General features: G+C 59.6%; 1 protein-coding gene across 2 annotated transcripts in view; it reads right to left on the bottom strand.

Moving 5' to 3' along the window:
- Positions 1-1,815: 1,815 nt before the first annotated feature.
- The window catches only part of MTCL2 (microtubule crosslinking factor 2), a 31,593-nt gene continuing 13,952 nt past the window's right edge, over positions 1,816-19,456 (bottom strand). The window contains exons 5-15 of one of the 2 annotated variants that reach the window (XM_069807263.1): positions 15,560-16,792; positions 14,440-14,559; positions 14,129-14,254; positions 13,529-13,759; positions 13,245-13,352; positions 12,781-12,948; positions 11,435-11,686; positions 11,197-11,268; positions 10,742-10,812; positions 9,038-10,487; positions 1,816-8,942 (exon numbers count right to left, since the gene is read on the bottom strand). In XM_069807263.1, the coding sequence (XP_069663364.1) occupies positions 8,793-8,942; positions 9,038-10,487; positions 10,742-10,812; positions 11,197-11,268; positions 11,435-11,686; positions 12,781-12,948; positions 13,245-13,352; positions 13,529-13,759; positions 14,129-14,254; positions 14,440-14,559; positions 15,560-16,792 (3,981 nt within the window). In that variant the 3' untranslated portion in view covers positions 1,816-8,792. The remainder of the gene's footprint in view (positions 8,943-9,037; positions 10,488-10,741; positions 10,813-11,196; positions 11,269-11,434; positions 11,687-12,780; positions 12,949-13,244; positions 13,353-13,528; positions 13,760-14,128; positions 14,255-14,439; positions 14,560-15,559; positions 16,793-19,456) is intronic. The other variant, XM_069807272.1, reaches the window with a different exon arrangement.

Genomic DNA, 19,456 nt, shown 5'->3' with positions numbered 1-19,456 from the left:
AAGAGGGGGCCAGGTCGGTAAGAGATTGGGCGGAGGGCTGGGCTGCAGAGGAAGGGAAACCGGACTCAGGAGAGATGGAGCCTTCATCAGCGGCACATTAGAGGAGATCGGGGTTTAATAACTGGCTTCCCCATGTGGCTTTATAGCTGTCCCCAGGCTTCAGAGAGTGTCCTTGCACACCCATAAACGTAGCTGCCTTCTTTTGACCTTGTTTTATTGAGCAATAAGAGATAGCTGGAGCTCTGGGGTGCTCAGTGACTGTGGCCCGTGGAGCAGCCGTGTCCTGCAGGCTCCTGCCTGCACCTTGTGTATGTAGCACAGGCCCACACAGCCTGGGCGGGCAGGCGGCAGCGGCGTGCCCTCTGCTGATAAGCTGTCAGCCATGCAGGTCTGCTGCGCCAGGGCCCGCAGTGCCAGCCGTGCAGGGTCCTCAGCACCAGCAATGCAGGATCCCCGGCAGTGCCAGTGGTGCAGGGTATGCAGTGGCAGCCACGCAGAGTCTGGAGTGGCAGTGATGTGGGGTTTGCGATGCTGGCAATGCGGGGCCCACAATGCCAGCAACGCAGGTCACAAGGTGCCAGCGATGTGGGGGCTGAGGCGCCAGCAGTGCAGGCTGCAGAGTGCCAGTGATGCAGTTTCCAGGCATGAATTCACTTCAGCCAGGTCTCATGGTGCAGCACATGGGCTGGCCATGATGGGTCTCATCCCAGCCATGGGGTCTGGGCACACACGTCCCCACACTGTCCCCTGGCACCATCTGCTTCCGCCCTGTCCAGAGCCTGCAGCAGCCAGGAGCTGAGCTTCACCAGGATGCTTCTCCGGTACCCAGCAGCAAGAAAGCCATTACCTACCTGCACAGGATAGGGTGAAGCTGTTGCCCAGTCCTGCACCACACCACCTTGCTCGGACATGAAGCCCAGGCTTGTATGAGGGCGCAGGAGCATGTCTCACATTCAGGCAGCTTGGGGGGTGGCAGGGCTGTGCTGCATCAGTACTTGGTGGGACCGCGAGGGCTGATGACAGCACCCAGCAAAGTGGGTCTGATTTGCTCTGCCTTGCTTCCTTCTGGCTGGACCATGTCCTGCCCCACACCATGTGGGCATGTCTGTATGCTGGGAGCAGGATGGGGCCTGCTTTGAGTGAGCAGGATTTGCGGTGGTGCAAGGATGCGCTGGTAGCCAGGCAGACCTGGGAGCAAAAGGACATGGCTGCAGCAGGGCCGGCAGGGAGCTGAGGTCGGTGCTGACACCAGAGGGTGGTGTGGTCTCATGCATCCCCAGCGCAAAGCCCTCTGAGCTGCTCAGGCCTCGGGGCTGCGATTTGGCCCAGGGAATGGCTGTTTGCTGCGAAAACCTGTTGGACCTTGCAGCGCCACGCACCAGGGTGAACGGCTGTGGGTGACTTGTCTGGGAGCTGCCTCCAGATTCAGTGGGGACAGGCAGCAGCTTGTCCCACCCCAGCCATGTCTTCAGTATCCAGGACCCCAAAATGGGGCTCCAGGCACTGCTCACCCGTGGCCTCGACTGTGCCCTGCCCCTGTGGCAGGAACACAGCTTATGGGGACCCAAGGGGGCCACTGACAAACACGCCATGCAGCCTCACTCTGGGGGCTCAGGCTCTCCACAGTCAGGCAGATGCTGCGAGATGGGGGCTGTTTCCTTCATCACCCAGGACATTACAAAACCACAGGAGCTGCATCTTCACCATAGCTGGTGTCCCCAGGGGCTGGGACAGGCAGGGCTGGGAACAGGAAAGCCACTGCTGGAGACACATCACTGCTCTGACACTTTTGTAAGAAAATGGCTTGAAGACAGGTTTTATTTATTTTTTCATAGAGATTTTTAATGTTTGGGGTTTTTTTAACAGACTTGGTTGGTTTAATTTTTTGTTTTCTACAATAATTCAGTGTAAAAATCCCAGTACAATATACAACAGTTTGAACATTTGGAATAAGAAATCTAGCCTGGACACACACGTAAGTTCAGCTAGTTTCTAACACAGGTATCAAGTTCCCTCCACCCTCCCCCAGATTTACCAGCCAGGAAGGCATGTGGACAGGAATGCTTTACAAATGTCACCCCCACCCCATCAAGACACTGGCTGCCCTGTCCCTGCCCATATTGCAGTGGGATGGTCCCTCAGACACATCCCCTTGGAAAGGGCAGGGTCCCCTCCATGGGATGGCTGGGAGCCTCCAACATTGCAAGGCAAGGTCTGCAGTCAAACGAGGCTGGCTGGCTCTTGTGCATGAGTGATGTGGGATGCTCTGAATAGGCCCTGCATGCAGGTCCCTCAGAGTATGGGGCTCCCTTGGAATGGAGAGGAGACCTGTCCTCCCCTTGGCAGCAGTGCCAGCAGCCTTGTGCCCTAGTACAGCCATAAGGTCATTGGAAGGGGATGGCCATGTCCCTGCATGGCCCAGCCAGAGGGAAGGAAAACAAAGATGATGCAAGGGTCCTTGGCTCTAGGGTCTGAGGGGTCATCTCAGGGATAGCTCACTGGCCTGGGATCTGGCAGTCTTTCAGGAAGCCACTTTGGCCTGGCCCATGGTACTCAAGCAGCCTGGGATGATCCTGCTTGAACAGCCTGTAGTGGTCCAGGTCAGGCTACATGGGGTGGTCCTGCTTGAGCAACACAGGAAGGTTCTGCTCAAGCTACATTGGATGATCCTGCTCAAGCAGCCTGAAGATATCCTGCTCGAGCAGCATGGGGTGTTGCTGCTCAAGCAGCATGGGATGGTTCTGCTGGAGGAGTATTAGGGTAGTCTGCTCAAGCAATCTGGAGTGGTTCTGCTTGAGCAGTATGGAATGGTCCTGCTGGAGTAGCATGCGGTGGTCCTGCTCAAGCGGTATGGGATGGTCCTGCTCAAGCAGGCTGTTGTGATCCTGATCAAGATGCCTGCTTGAGCAGTGTGGGGTGGTCCTGCTCAGGCAGCACGGGATGGTTCTGCTTGAGCAGCATAAGGTAGTCTTACTTGAGCACCATGGAGCAGCTGCAAGTGGCAGGGATAGTTCCTCATGTCCTGCAGCATTCCAAGCACTGCATTCAAAGCCATGTCTGGCCTTCCTTGCCCCTCTTGGACATCTTCTAGTGCTTGGAGAAGTCTCCCAAAGATGTGTGTGCTTGAAGGGATCCCAAGGGGGTCTGGTCAAGCTCCATATTCCAAAATAGTTATGGCTAATGCTAAATCAGGACATTGGTGACTTTATCTAGCTGAGTTGTGAAACCTTCCAAGGGCAGAGATCCTCCCACTTCCCCAGTGACCAGTTCCAGCTGCACCAGCCCTAGGGACAAGTGTTTCCTGTAGTCCAGCATGAATCTCCCTGCCTGCAAGCTGTGGCCATCACCTCTACTATGAAAGTACCTTGAGTAGTGGGGGTGGGGTGGGAGGCTGGTTCTCCATCTAACCTAGCCCCACATCCCATCCCCAACAGTAAGGGCCCTTCCTGCTTGCATCAGGGATGGCTGTGCTGGTGGTGGCTTTCCTGGGTTGGTAAGGGATGGGACACAAGGCAGGGGAAAGAGGAAGAGGAGAAAATAACAGCAGGAGTCAGATGTGTATGGAATAAAAGAGTGCAGGGAGGATGGAGGAGAGTATGAATGGGAGAGGTCAGGCTGGGAGAAGATGGAAGGTCAGGATGGAGTTGGGAGGTGAAGGAGAATGAAAGGACAGTGAGAAAGGAAGGTGTGAGGTAAGGGAGGATGGTTGGAGGTCAGGAAGGGGTGGAGGGGAAATCTGTGAAGTAGTTGGGACACTTGGAGGATAAGGAGGGATGGGGAGATGGGGAGAGGTGGAAGAGTATGAGGAGAAACAGGGAGACTGTGGGAGGTGAATGACAAGGGGTGGTGACATAGCCAGAGGTCGAGTATGAGGAGGGACAGGGCAAGAGGTGAAAGAGCATGAAAAAGGATGGGGAACAACGGGAAGTGGAGGTTCACAGGAAGGATAGAGAGACTGAGGTGGAGGAAGAAGAAGTATGAGATGGAGCATGAAGGAGGAGGTATGGGAGATGGTGGGAAGTGGAGGACAATGAGGTATGGGCAATGGTGAAGGACAATGAAGAGGAAAAGAGAGGTTGGAGGAGGATGAGGAGGACTGGGCAGATGGCAGGAAGTGGAGGATGAGGAAGAGCAGGAAAATAGTGGGTGGTGTTGGGGCACGGGGAAGGATGGGGGACAGTGGGAGGTGGAGGAGGATGAAGAAGGTGGGCAAAATGGAAGAGGAAAACAAGGAAAGATGAGATGGCAGGTGGTGGAGGACAAAGAGAGGGGGAGATGGAGATGAAGGAAGAAGAAGAGGGATGAAGAGACAGTGGGAGATGGATGAGGATGACAGGAGGGATGGAGAGACATTTAGGGGGCAATGGAGGAGGATGGATGAGGAGATGGTGGGAAATGGAGAAACACAAGGAGGGGATTGGAAATGTGGGGGTGGAGGAGGAGGAGGCGGGATTGGGCAATGTTGGCAGCTGGAGGGATGGGGCAATGGTGGGAGGTTAGGGTGGATTTTGGGATGGGGAAGTGGAGGAGGGTGAGGGGGATGAGGAGACAGGAGGAGGTAGAAGAGGATGAATAAAGATGGGGCGAAGATAAGAAGTGAAGGATGTTGAAACAGATTGGGGTAATGGGCTAATGGAGGATAAGCAGGGATAAGAAGATGGTAAGATGTATAGGAGGACAGAAAGATGGTGGGAGCTGATGGAGGATCAGAAGGGATGGTGAGATTTTGACATGAGAAATATGAAAGGAAAAGAGCAACTGGAGGCAAAGCTGGATGAGGATGGATGGGACAAGGTGGAGGTGGAGAAAGAAGACATGCGGAGATGGTGGGAGGAGGATGAGGATAACAACGAATGGGACATGGTGGATGAAGGAGGAGCAGGTGAGAGGGATGGGATGCAAGAGTGACAGGAAGACAGGAAGGTGGGATATGAAGGGCAATGGAGGAGCACAGGAAGGAGGGATGGGAGGTGGTGGGTGATGGAAGAGCACAGGAAGAAGGGATGGGGTGTGGTGGGTGATGGAGGAGAACAATAAGGAGGGATAGGTTGTAATATAGGATGCAGGAGCACAGGATGGCGGGAGGGGACATGATGGGTAATGGAGGAGCATGGCATGGCAGGGAGGGATGGGACACAGTGGATGACAGCACATTCTGGAAGGAGTGTGGAAGGAGGGGTGGGATGTGAAGGGGTGGAAGAGAACAGGGAGGGATGAGAGGTGGTGGGTGACAGTGGAGCTCCAGAAGGGATAGGACATGATGGAGGATGCAGGAGCACAGGAAGGAAGGATGGGACCTGGTGGGTGATGAAAGAGGATAGCAGGGATGGATGGGACACACTGGGTGACAGGAGCATAGGAAGGAGGGATGGGATGGGTAGACAATGGAGGAGCAGCAGAAGGAGGGGTGGGACATGAAAGATGGAGGTACACAGGAAAAGGGATGGGATATGGTGGGTGATGGAGCAAGGGAAGGAAGAATGGGATGGGTAGGTGATGGAGGAGCACAGAAAGGAGGTCTGGGTTGGGTTAGGTGGATGATGAACGAGGAGAATAAAGAGGGATGGAACATGGTGGGCAATGGAAGAGCACACAAAGGCAGAAAGGAATGTAACTGAGGATGGAGGATAACAAGAAGGAAGGATGGGACATGGGGGATCTAAGAGTAGGGATGAAAGGGATGGGACATGAAGGATGATGGAGGAGCAGAAGAAGGAGGGGTTGGTCATGGTGGGCAATGTAGTGAGCCTGGAGGAGGCTGGGACCTGCAGGTCACGACGGGCACAAGGGCAAGAAGCCATGGGCAGTGGTGGGAATGAGGATGTGGGGTCTGCGTGCAGGCTGGAGTAAGCTGATGGGCAGGATAGGATGGGACAGGGGAGGCATAAGAAACACCAGCATCACAAGAACAACGCAGAGCTGAGAGGAGCCTGGCATGAGGTGACAGCCCTGGCAGTGAGGCCATGGAGGACCCATGGGTAATGACAAGCAGTCCTGGTGGCATGGCACAGTCGGGGTCAGCACATGGGGATGGCGTCTGGCAGAGACAGGCAGGTGAGGAGAGGATAGGACACCATGTGTGGGCTGGGCAGCTGGCAGGATGGTGGGGACAGAGGGACAGGATCTAGATGTATCTCCCCACCCATGGGTGCCCCAGCCACCCCACACTCCCCTCCGCAGCAGCACTGGTTCCCCAGACAGGACAGGCATCACGGTCCCCCCACCACAGCACGGGAAGGCAGCACCGAGGGCGTGGGTGAGGGGTTGCAGGGCCTTTATTCATCACACGACAAGCAGGCATGGTACAGGGGTGCAGGTCAGGGCAGGCAGGGGGCCCGTCATCGGGGCAGAAAGTGCCCTTCATGCGACCTTGGCATGGGCTGACAAGAGGAAGCAGGAGGACAGGGCAGGGGCAAGCGTGGCTTTGCCCGAAGCACCTCAGGATTGGCCCTGGGCTGGGCACTGGCACGTGGGGAGGACAGGGGAAGAGGCTGAGTGGGGGCCAGGGCTGAATCAGCCAACTCCACACCTCAAGCAAATTTTCCCCCTTGCCTTTGCAAATCCCTTGCTGGCCTCGGCTCAGCCCCCGGCTCCACGGGAAATGCCCAGCACCACTATTTACAGAGTAAGACAGAACTGACCAATATTACAAATAATTAAAAGGCAGTTGTAAAAATGAGAAACCACATTCCAAAAGTAGAGAGTCTTTTAAAAAAAAAAACAAACAAAACCAAAACCCCTGTTATCAATGCAAATGCTAAAAACCACCCCGAAAGGATCTATGTACAGCAGGACATTGCCCGTGGCAGCGCTGCGCTTGCCGGGGTGCAGGGACCCGACTTCTCCGAGGCAGGCAGGGATGCTGCCTGGCCCCGGCTGCTGGTGAGGGTGGGCAGCACCTGCCCCATGCGTCCTGCACCCAGGTGATGAGGGTCCCTGTGGGGCCGGACAGGTGCTGCAGGAGCAAAAGGCCATCGGTGCTGGGCCTGCTGGGCCCTGGCTGATGCTGGTGTGTCCGGAGACACAGGCAGTGAGTGGCCGTCGCGGAGATGCTGACGGAGGCTGCGACGTGGCAGTGATGCAGCCTGCCTGCTGCAGGCAGCATGAGGCTGGACGGGAGGGGGCAGCAGCTTCGGCAGCAGGAGCATTTTTTAAGCGAAGCTGCAAGATGACAGCAATGCGCAGAGGCCCTGGAGCAGTGTACACAGCCCCAGAGCAATGCGCCGAGCCCCTGGAGCAGCCTACGGAGCCCCAGAGCAACGTGCAGAGCCCCTGGAGCAGTGTATGGAGCCCCTGGAGCAGTGTACATGGACTCCGAGCAATGCACAGAGCCCCTGGAGCTATGTATAGAGCCCCCAGAGCAAGGTACGTAGCCCCTGGGCAATGCACAGAGCCCCAGGAAGCGTGGGCACCTGCAGGCAGCTCTATCTGGGTGAATCCCTGCCTGGCCCCTGGCAGGCAGCTCAAAAATAGGTCAGGCAGCCGCCTCTGAAATTGCTGTTCTCTCCTGGGGCTGCACGGAGGCACCAACACTGCTTTGCGTGGGGCTGGGATGCAGCACCCCAGCCTCGGAAACTCTGCACCGCTGTGGGGGCTGTGGCTGCTGTCCCCCTCCCTCCCTGGATAAGGCTTTTTCTGGTGGTGACCAAGGGATGCACAGCACAGACCGCAGGCCGCGCTGCAGCCTCCCAACCCACAATCTCTTAATCCAATTGATGCATCTCCAATGTAGCTCATTTCGGTAATTTTAAAATGCACTTGGTTTTACATTGCAGGCTGTCCGGAGTTGGGCAGAGCCAAAAGTGGAGGAAAAAAAAAAATAAAGAAGGAAAAATAAAAGAGAAATATGTATATTCAGCACTTGGAGGAGCAAATAACTACAAGAGGCCCCAGGCAGGGAGGTGGGTGCAATGCAGGGGGACACCACAGCTGTGGCCCCTCAGGATGGTGGCGGGAGATAGGCACACACACGAGTGTGCACGCACACACGCAGGCACACTGTCTCTCCCCACACTGTGCACCCAGCGACCCCGTCTCTGCAGCTGGAGGAGCCAGGGAGACCGCACGGACCCTTCCCAGCAGTGAAGGACCTCAGCAGCCCCCTCAGAGCAGAAAGGTGGCCAGGGAGGGCCCCCACACCCAGCCCAGCATGGGTGACCGCAGGGACCCTCCCCGCCTCCTTCCTGCCCAGGGAAGCACGCACGGCCCAGCGGCTGATGCAACCACGCCGCAATCGGGGTTGGCAGGGATGCGCTGGAGCTCGGGCAGGGCGGGCAGCACTGGCAGCGGCTGTGGGGGCCGGAGCCAGCACCCTCCGCTCGCAGGGGCCAACACGGCATCGCGCCTCCATCCACTGCATCCATACGGCATCCCTGCCTCGCTTTGCCCCAGCCCTGCCCTATCTACATGAGCAGCCTCCAGTGGCTGCTCTCCCCTTCTCGGGGCCCTGGCGAGCCCTCGGCATGGTGGGGGTCTCAGCTGACATTCCCGGGGCAGTAGGCACCGGCGAGGACCCCCAAGTGCCGGCAGTGGCTCCGAGGGAGCGGGTATCTGCACAGACGGGAGGTGAAGCAACCACCCTGGCGGGATGTCCCCACGCACCCCGGGGCTGCCGGCAGCCTCCACCGACGGCTCCACATCTGCTTCTTAAGCGTCCCCAGGGACGAGGGGACGGTTAGGAGACAGATGCGCCTGCGCCGCCTCTGAGAGGGGCCCCCGTGGGGCGTCAGCGCGGGCGCTCTTCTGGCGGGAGAGTGGATAGCAGGCACGCTGCGTCCCCCGGCCCCCCGTCCTCACTCACTCGAGGCCCCCGGCTTCTCCTCCGCCCTGGGGGGGTCCACGGGGTGCAGTTTGCACTTGGAGGGGGAATGGCGGATGGCGGAGCGGGACGGCCGGGCGAAGCAGGAGGTGAGGGACTGGGAGCTGCAGTCACACGCCGTGTCCTGCAAAGACAGACAGGGCACAGCAGGGTTAGAATGGTCGGGCACTCCATCCCCTGCCACGACAGGACACCCTGGGGGGCACCCTGCCTCGTTACCTCGCTGGCTATGGCCGAGATGAGGTCGGGGTCCCGCAGGGCTGCGTCCTTACTCCCCTGGCCGGGGGACGAGGGCTTGGGGTCCTCGCAGCTGCTCTGCTTGAGGACTTTCTTGTTCAAGATGCGGGAGATGTTTTCAGCCGGGTGGTGGGTGGCTGGGCTAGGGTGCTCGGCCCTCTTGCTGCCCTCCTCCCCAGTGGCCTCCTTCTTCTCTGGGGGGGCGGTGGGGCTCTGTGCCCGCCCGCAGACATTCCTGAAGAACTCCTGCACAAGGCCGTATTTGGGTGCTTCGGGCTTGGCCCGGCTGCTCTCAGGGCAGCCCGGCTTCCAGATGGACTCGGTGCTGCCCGCGTGCTCCACCACGCTGAACAAGCTGGACAAGCCGTCATTGATATTGCTGAGGACGGGGCTGTCGCGGGTGGTGGTGGAGCGGGCCCAGGCAGAGCCGTTCTGCTTGCTCTGGTGCAGGTTCCAGAGGCTCCTGTCCTTGGAGGCATCCAGCTTGGAGGAAGACCTCCTCTGGAGCTTTGGAGAGCCGTATTTTGGGGAGCAGCATGGCCGCTCGATCCTGGAGTGGACCTTATCCAGGGAGGAGGAGATCTGCTTGCTGCGCACAGACACAAGTGAGGAGCTGCGTGGGGACCAGCTCTTGCTGTGCACACCACTGCTGCGCGGCAGGTCAGTCTGCAGGCCGACGCTCACTGTCTGGATGGTCTGCGTCCCCACGTGGGCCAGCCCCACCGTCTGGCTGGAGGCGCTTTTCACCTTCCTCTCCAGTGAGCTGGAGCGGATGGCCTGCCGCACGCAGTTGGTGATCTCCTTCATGTCGTCGCTCATGTTGCCGGAGATCTCCAGGTCGTGTAGCGATGGGGGGAAGTGAGGCACCGGTGGCACCGCACTCTCCACTGTGCTGCCGTCCAGCAGCTCTCGCTGCTGCTTGGAGAAGTTGCACAGCCACTGGCTGTAGGTGCTCTCAGCGCTGGCTGACTCCTCCAGCTCCTTCGGCTTGGCCATGGTGAACAAGAAACCAGGCTCGATCATGATCTTCCCCTCCTTGTTGTGCACCAGAGGTGTCTCCAGCCGCCGCACTACCGGCGGGCTGTAGTAGATGCGGATCCCTGTCTTGTCGGGCGCCGTGTAGCTCCTCTGCATTTGCTTCTGGGCTGGGTCATGCCCGGAGAGGCTGCTTGCCCGTGAGTAGTCCCAGGAGGAGATGCCCAGCTTCTCCTCAGCCAGGCTGTCGGGGACAGGTTGCTCAATATTCACATATGTACAGTTTGAGGGAGGAACGCCGGCGCTGTCCCGGATCCCATTGGGCAGCAGCTGGGCAGCTGTGGATGCCTTTTTGCCTCGGGAATGGTCGCCCAGCCCCGGTGCGGTCTTTCCAGGGAGGTAGGGAGAACAGTCGAGCAAGCTTTCAAACTCTGACATGGAGGAAACAGACTTGGTCCTGTAGGAGGAGAGACAACGGGGCTTACAACAGGACAGGGCAGTGGGTTGGGGGGCAGCTGGAAGGACCCTGCTCCCACCCTGACAGGACCCTCCTGGGCACCCAGTCCTGCTCCTCATGGGAGCCCTTTGCCTCCGGGACAACCCTGGACCACAGCTGCATCTCCTCCTGGCTGCCCAGGCTACCAAGCCTGGGGACAGCCCCGCACAGCCTCCTCTGTGCCCCAGGGACCATGCAGGCACCAGTGCACTCACCTTTTGAGGTTAGTTCCCATGGCTTCTGCTTCAGAGATTGTCTCTTTGTCTGTGATTTTTTCATTGAGAGCCTAGGAGAACAAAGAAAGCTTTGGTGTCAGCAAGCACAGGACCAAAGTAAACAGATGGGCTGGAGCAGGGGTTGCACCCTGCTCCTCTCCAGCACTACCACCTTCACCCATGGACCCAGGCCCGGCATCCCATTCCCAGGGCTACATGGGGCTCACTGTGCCCACATCTATTTTAAATCAACTTTTTATAACCCCACTGAAGCCCTTGGGGTTCAGCCATGCTCTCCACCCTCTCATTCTCCCCAGTCCCTGGTGTTCCCCCTTGCAGCCTCATTTGGTGTTCAAGGGGCCATTATTTGGGGTTCGCACAACCTCCCATCTAACCCTTAGCATAGACCTGAGCCCAGTGAGCACCCCAAGAGCCCTACACCTTCTCTTGCCCACCTCTTTCCAGTTGCTGCCATGCTTCTCCATTTCAGAGTGCTTCAATGCCCATGGGTTGGCTCCTTTCTGCAACTGGAGAACGTGCTGGTCACTCAACATGTGCAACATATGCCCCTCTGGGCAAGCAAAAGCATTTGCCACTTGTCCCCGGTGCACGCATGCAAACTCTCTTGAGGCACGGATGGGGGGCAAGTGGCAGAGGCTGGAGGACATGTTCACAATGGGGGGGACACCATACCTGGTTGATTTTGTTCTGCAGGTCCTTCGCTTGCTGCTCTGCCTGCTGCTGCTCTTCCTTGAAGCGGGCCAGCAGCTCCACCTTCTCCTGGTTCCAGTTCTTCTCACTGATCTGCAGCTGCTTGGTGAGGTCCATGACGGCGCTGTATGACTCGGCCAAGAGATGCTGGTGCTCCTCACGCTCCCTCTTCAATGCCACCTTCCAGTCCGGCAGCGTGCGCTCCGCGATCCCTTTGCCTGCCTTCGACTCCAGCTGCGGGGACATGTTGATGGCTCTGGGGGACCCATGGCTCCAGCATGGTGCTGGACACCCCCAGCAAAGGGGCAAGGCTGTGGGCATCCCAGTTCCCAGTGCGAGTCCCATGCTGCCCAGGTCAGGCAGTAAGTGTGTCCCCAAGGCTGTGTTGCACAGCACGGCTTGCCCAGGGGCATGGCCAAGCCGCAGCCGGCCATGGCTTGCTGCCATGTCATGCCAGACGGCCCAGCAGACGGTCACCCAGTGGGACGCAGGCTGAATGTCCTGCCTGCTCAGCTGTGCTCTGCCTGCAATCCTGCCTGCTGGACCCAGCTCCTGGAGAGGGGCAGCATCACCTGCAGCGCTGGCAGAGCGGACCCCAAGGATGCTGCCACCACTGGCAGTCAGGAAGGCACCTGAAACTGGGGTGCTGCCACCACTGCTCTCTTTTGGCAGGGAGAGAGGGGAATTGGGGACCACCGCTGAGCTCTGCCTGGAGACATCCCGCCTGGGAAGTGCTGGCACCTGCTCTGGGGAGCGGAGCTGATGTATGGTCATGGGCTGCTGCCAGCACAGTGCGAGGGAGCGGAAAACCCTCATCACTGTGAGGGCAGGGCTGCAGGACCGATGGGACTGCTTCTGCAGGCAGGAGCTTCCCCCAGTGCCGAGGCTGCCCTCCTTCCATCTCCTGCCCTTGCCACAGCCTGCCCTTGCCACAGCCGTACATCCCTCTTGCAGCATCCATGGGGGTGCAGAGCCCCCACCTGCACCGTGACCCGGGGGAGGAGAGGAGGGCTCTGATGCTGCTCCCAGATGCCTGTCCCGGAGACGGATGCTGAGCCCCGGTACCATCCTGCCCACCCCAGACAAACCCAGCAGAGGAATAAAAAGCATCCTCTGCTGCTCTACAGTCAGATTTTTGTGCCAGCTCCGTTGCCATAGAAACTCGCCTGCCGGAGTGGCTGCTAATTGAGATTCCCACAGTGCCACCCTGCCTCCCAGCCCAGCACAACTGCCAGCGCTTGGCACACGGCGCAAGCAGCCCCCCAGCCCCAAGTCCCCACCAGGCAAGGGGGAGCTCCACTAGCCCGTGGGGTGCCCGGGGCTCCCACCTGGGCGATGTGGCACTTGAGCTCAGCACGCTCCATCTCCCAGGAAGCCTTGGCCTTGGTGAACTGCTGCTGCAGCTCGCTGGCACCGCGCCGCTCCTCCCGCAGCTCTGTGCACAGCTCCTTCAGGGTCACCTTCATGTCCGCCAGCGTCTTGATGCACTCATTGGGCTGCCAGGGGATCGGGGGTGAGCAGAGGGAGCTGGGGCCCCACACCAGAGGGAACCCAATGGGGTGGGACCCCATGGGAGCTGCCCTTTCTGCATCCCAGCCCCGCAGACTGCGCACCCCTGGGGTGAGGGACAGGGAGTGCCACCAGGACAGGGGAGCACCCCCGGGGCTGACATGCCAGCAGGGAGCATCCCCTCCCAGCCATGCACCCTGAGAGGAGCCACCACCCCATGCCACGCAGCCACAGCAGGGGCTGATCCTGCCCACCCCCTGGGCTCGTGGGGGACCCTGCTCACCGTGTTGGGGGTCCAGGCATCCCCGGCACATGTCTTGTTGTCTGCCTGCTGCTGCGGGGTGAGCTCCTCCTCCTCCAGCAGCAGGTACAGCTCCTTCATGCTGTTCACCTGTGGGAGACACCACAGTGAGGTGATGAGGGGACCCACAGCCGACGGCCAGGGATGGGGGACACCCAAGAAGCCCTGAGTGGGGCATGTAGGCACGAGGGACGGCCCCGGGGATGCACAACAGCGTGGTCCCCCATCCACAGCAGCTGAGGTGAGAGCCCCTCAGCCCACAGTACCTCCAAAAAGTCCTCGCTCTCGCTGTGCACCATCTTGCCCTGGCGCCAGCGCTTGAGGAACCACTTGAGCTTCATGAAGAGCAGGAGGAAGCTCTGTCTGAACTGCTGCGACTCCTGCACCAGCAGGTTCTTCTCCTGGCTCCAGAACTTCTGCTCCAGCCGCCTCTGCAGGTTCAGGCTCTGCAGCTCAAACTCCCGCCGCAGCAGAGCTTTCTGGTGGTCTTCCTTCAGCTGTGGAGAGATGTGGGGGCTCAGAGACAGGGGCTGGCAGCAGCGGTGTGGCACCTCCGCCCCAGGGTCTGGGCTGGGCCTGATGCTGGCCCCATATTTAACACCCCTGGGGAGCTGCAATGCCCTGGCAGAGTGCTGGGGACAGCAGGGCCATCGAGGCCTTGCCATGGGTGGAAGCCCTGCCTGGCTGCGTGCCCCTGTGTAAGGAGGAGTGTGCTCAGGCCCTGCGCCTCCTGAAGATAGGACATGCTGCATGCAGTCGCAGGTGACACCCGGGACCCCAAGTGGGTCATCAGCCTGGGGCTGGAGGTGGCACGGCCATGGGCGTGAGGACATGTCTCCCAGGGATTGGGGCTGCTGCCTACTCACCTGGCAGATCTTCTGTGAGAAGTTGTCCACCTCATCCTTCCTCAGCTGCCTCTCCTGCGAGAGCTGCTCCTGCAGTCCCCGCAGGCTCTCGTTGGCCTCTGACAGCACCAGCTGCAGCTCCTTCATCTGCAACAGCCCGGGGAGGGGATGGGGACGGTGGGCTGCACCCGGCCGCGCCTCCCCACATCCCACCCCGATGGGGGTCTGCAGCTTCCCTTGTCCCCGGCTCTAAAGAGGGACAGCCCCCATCCCTGCAGCCTTGTCCCCAACCCCACTGGCCGAGGGGACATGGCTCCCTGCCTGCGTCGTACCTCGGTGGCGTAGGAGTCGTTCTCCTCAGGCCGGCAGGTTTTGTAGCTCCGGGGATGCGCGGGGTCCATGTCCTTGGTGTGGGGGATGCGGTAAGGGTCGGCGTCCCTAAAATCAGGCTGCTGCATGCGTGGGCAAGTTAATGAGAACAAACCAAAAGAGCGGGAAGAAAAAAAAGCCAGAAAACAAAACAATGGGTCTCCGAAACAGTAAAGAACTACAAGACAACAAAAAGGATGAGGAGGAGAAGGAGCTTCATCACCATGGCGGGAGACAATGCAGAAACCAAAACGAAACACAGGATGAGGAGACACGTGGCCTGGATTGTTTGGGGAAAGGGGAAAAAAGAGAGAAAGAGGGAAAAAATGTGCAAACACCGGTTACGGTGCCATGCAGTGACTGGGGGAGGCTGGGACCTGGGGCTGGTGGGACCACATGCAGAAAAATAGGACTCTGAACAAGCGAGTGTGCTCCAGAAAGGGACTTGTGCCCACGGCCCTTACCACCATTGACATCCCTGGCCCCCAGCATGAGCTGGGCCCCCCAGAGAGGAGGGGAATGGCAGGGCATGAGCTGCTCTCCACTGCTCCAAAGGTGGTCCCCATTGGATGCAGATTTGCCCTGGAGCCTTTGCTCTCCAAATTACCCTGCCTGGGTACCACTGGGGGCTGAGGCTTCTTGCAACCGGGGTCCCCATAATTTGGGCTGCTTTCAGGAGGCTGCAGGCTGCTCTCCTCTCACCCACCTCATCCCCAATAAGCAAAGAGCTTCCAAGCTGGGGATGGTGGGCTGAGCCGGGGGAGAGCTGCCAAAACGTCGGCCCCTGCTAAGGTGGGATCACACCCAAGAGCCCCATTGGCAGGGCAGCCTCAGCACAACCAGCCCGTGCTGGGATGCACCAGGATGCCCACCGCCTCCTGCCCTGGGCACACTCTGTTGGAGCAGAGTCCTACCTCGTCCCCGGTGCCACTGGCATGCAGCAAGGTGTTAGTCTGGATTTTGCTCTGGAAAGGCAGGAGGGAGGTTACGTTGGGGATTGGGGTTTGCTCCGTTAAAGCGGGAGGAAACGGGGCGGCAAATAAAGCGGCGGCTGCTGTGGGGGACGTGGGAAGAAGCCCATACCTGGAAATCGGAGGCATGCTCCTTCTGCAGTCCCTCTTTGGTGGTGTCGTGGCTGCCAGGGCCGGAGAAGGGGAAAGAGTCCGTGTGTTCCTTGAGGCCACCGGTGAGGTGGTCCACCTTCCTTGCGAAGCAGCCCAGGTCCTGCTGGAGCACACCCAGCCGCATGAGGAGCACATTCATCAGCTTGGCATCACTGGGGCTCTCGCTGCCGCTACCCACTGCCTCACCCAGCAGCCCCCCCGTGCACTCGTTGTCCAAGCAAGCCTTCAGCCCGGAGGTGAAGCCGTTGGCATCCGAAATCAAGATATCGATCGCTTTGCTGACGAGCGCTGCCTGGTCCCGGATGCCCAGCAAGGTCTCCAGGTCCTTGGGCTTCAGCAGCTTGGCGGCACCATCGGGAACCTTCCCGCCGCCAGGCACCCTGTCCTGCCCGTCAGCTTCACTGCTGCCCATCCCATCCCTCCAGCCGGCGGTGGGGATGCACTGCGCTGAGTCGCCGGCCTCAGCGTCGGTCTCCAGCATGGGCCGGGTGGTCTGGCAGGAGGCCAGGTCACAGCGCTGGAGGTTGGAGAGCAGCACGCGGTTCTCGTACTGCAGCTTCTTTACCTTGCCGCTCAGCTCACTGATCTGCACCTTGGCCGTGGCCAGCTCCTCCTGTGAGGGCTCGCTGACCACCGAGCAGCTGTCCTCCGACAGCGTCACGTCCAGCTCATGGTCCGACTTGTACTTGGTCAGCTCGTTCAGGAGGAGCTTGTTCTGGTCCTCCAGCTCCAGCAGCGAGCGCCTCAGCAGCTCGGCCTCCTCCTCCACGAACTGCAGGTGCCGGCGCAGCTCCGCCACCGTGTCCCCTGCATCCCCGCAGCCCGAGACGCCTGCGAGGAACCGCATGTCCTGCCCCGGCAGCTCTTTGTCCCCCTGGCCCTTCATGTCGTCCATCTCCGCCCGCAGCCCGCGGTTTTCCACCTCCAGCTCTACTATCCTCCGGCTGAGGATGTTGGCTTCCTCCTCCACCAGCTTGAGGTGGACCTTCAGCTCGGCCTCCCGGGAATGGGGAGAGTCAGCCAGCTCCTCCACAGAGAGAGAGCTGTCTAGGTCCCCGTACAGGGACCTGTACTTCAGCAGCTCCTCCTTCATGCCATCGTTCTCCTTGGCCAGCTTGGTCAGCTTCTTGCACATCAGGGCCGACTCCTCCTTGGCAAAATGGAGCTGGCACTTGAGGTCCGCGCTGTCTTCCTGGGGACCGAGAGGGTGTGGGCATTAGAAAAGCACTCCTGGGTCACGGTGGCTCCGAGCAAGCCCTGGGGACGTACTGCCCTCCCACCCTGGTGATCCTGGGGAAGCTGCAGCCCCTGCTCGCGGGAGTGAAAAAACTTTGAGATCCATCCTGGAGGCTTTCAGGGAGGGCCTGGACACAGGGCAAGATGCCTGGGTGAAGAGACCCGTAGGTCCAGCCCCAGGAAGGACGTTAAGCCACTGCTGGGGATGTGGGGACTGAGCCCAGCCCTGCTGCAGCCCGATCCACTGATCCACCACGGGGAGGAGGGGAGGGAAAGCTGTCAGACTCCGCAGAGCAAAATAAAAGCCACCAACAAGGTTTCCTCCCGAAAGCTGGCAAGTGCTGAAACAACTGGCACTGCTGCCGCTGCAACCCCCCCATCAGGGCTCTGCTCCTCCTGCTCAGCCCCAAATGCTCCACCACAGGGCGGAGAAGCAGCAGTTTTGGCTGGAAACCTCCCAGAGTCCCAGCCCTCACCCAGCACTCATCCTTGCCACCACCACCTTGCTAGGGGACAGAAAACCCAGGCAACCCCCCTGCACCAGCTCGCTGGTCCCTTCCCACGCCCCTTTGCTTCTTGGGACAGTCTCTCCACGTGTTTTTTTTTAAATTTAGCAGTTAGGATCTCGGCTATTTGCCCAGGCAGACCGTTTCTCTGCTTTGGAAAGCTTTTTGGATGGAGGATCAGGATTTCCTGACGTCCAGCTAGCAGCTTCCTGTGCCGTGGGGTCATTTGAGTGCTCCAAGCTCCAGCGCAGTGACTGCCAGGAGGACACCTGCCAGGCTGCGACCCTCGCCCCGTGGCACCTGCTGGAGCCCTGGGCGAGTGCTGGAGGTGGCTGAGCCCTCTGGCCGGGTGGCTGCTGGCCCTGGCAGCCCTCTGCCTGGCTGAACTCATCCCTTTCCTGTTTCCTTGGCTGGCAGAAACAAGCTGTCCCCCTCTTTGGATGCTCCTGACCCCCCAGCCCTCCCCAGCCATGCCCATGCTCACATCCCCCAAACCCCACAGCAGCTATTTACTCTGCAAACTTCCCTGGCTGCTTATATCAAGGCCAGGGGCGATGTGGGGAGTCCCATGAGTTTGGGGTGCTGTTTTATTCCCCAAACACCTTGCTGTGACCACAGGAACCACCCTGCTGCTCTTCCGTGCTTGCACAGGGAGACGTGGCCTCGCTAAGGCGCATTAAAGCTATGGCCCCCCCTAATTAGCTGCAGAGATTAGGGGAGGGCCAGCGCGGCCCACGGGGCAGACATGACCTCAGTTCCTGTTTTTCCAGGGGGGAAAAAAAAAGCAGCAGCCCGGCGCGTCCCTCCGTCCCTTGACATCATTGGAGGGACACACATGTCCCCAAGACCACCTCAAGTGCTCCTGGGGTCCAGGGCAGACCTCAGCATTGAGTCTGGCCCCCCAGCTTCATTTCTGGTGAGCGCCGATGCTCGCCCAGTGCAGCCAGGCAGGAAAGGGGCCCAGGAAGCCACGGATGAGTCATGAGCATCTGTGCCCGCAGGGCCACTGGGCCACGGCTGCATGGGAGGAGGAGTGGCCAGGGGGGCCACGTCCAGGGGTGTTTGCACCCAGGGAAGCTCGGGGGTTTGCTTTCCAGCACTGGTTTCTTCCTGGAGCATCGGTCCCACCACAGAGCTGGGGCTGCATCCAGCCCCATGTCCCCAGGCTGAGGGGGGGTGGGAAGCAGAGGGGGGCGTTTATTGCAGCCCAGAGCTGGGGTTTGTTTCCTGCCCCGGGAGGAGGCAGAGGAGGGGCTGGGATTTCAGCCTGGGAAGGGAGGTGATGGAGGGGCTCCCGGACAGCCCCCTCGGCTCGGGGCACAGCCGGGTATAGGTGCAAAGCCAGGGTCTGATGTCTGGGGAAAGGGAAGGGGGGACTCTGGGACCACCAGCTGGCCTGAAAGGGCTCTCAAGAATGGAGTTAAAGGGAGATGATAAATAAAAAACAGAAGCGGAAAGTCTTTGAGGGCCTGGGGATCCCCGTCCCGTGGGTGGGTTGTGCCAGCAATGACACAGGTCACCCAGAAACCCTCGGGGTCCCCACCATGAGATGTTCTCAGCGGTCACAGCAGGAGTGCCTTTATGCATGTCTTCCTCCCTGCCCTGGCTTTGGGGGAGCAGATCTACTCCCCAGAATAAACCTTTCAGGTCTTTTGCCTTTGAAAGAGGATTTTTTCAGTATTAAAACACTTGCATTTCTATTCCTGCAACAGCAGCTCTGCCCCTCCGAGCCCCAGTAACAGCATTAGTGAGTCACAGCAGCTCAGCCCAACAGCAAGTGACAGCTGAAATCCTGCTGCTGCCGGCAAATCCCCCCTCTGCTGCGCTGCCCCAGCAGCCTGGTGCAGGGCAGGGAGAGCTCAGCCTCAAGCCATTCCCCACGGGGACCCTCAGCTCCCCCAAACCCCACAGGGCTCCCGGGCCACGGCTGCTGGCGCAGGCAGGAGGGACCCAGGCTGCAACAGCCACAACCCAAGAGCAGAAGCAGCTTTGTAATGTAAAAGCCAAAGTCCTTCAGCTCCTTACTGCAGTCCTGACACACGGAAAGGGTTAAAGCCACCGGCTGGCCACTGATGCTCCATTGATAAATGAGACAAGGGAGCAGTTGAGGACAA

The sequence above is a fragment of the Haliaeetus albicilla genome, chromosome 2 (assembly GCF_947461875.1).
Source record: "Haliaeetus albicilla chromosome 2, bHalAlb1.1, whole genome shotgun sequence".
Classification (NCBI taxonomy): Eukaryota; Metazoa; Chordata; class Aves; order Accipitriformes; family Accipitridae; genus Haliaeetus; species Haliaeetus albicilla.
The sequence above is the reverse complement of the archived record's forward strand: the minus strand, read 5'-3'. Positions and strand labels throughout refer to the sequence as shown.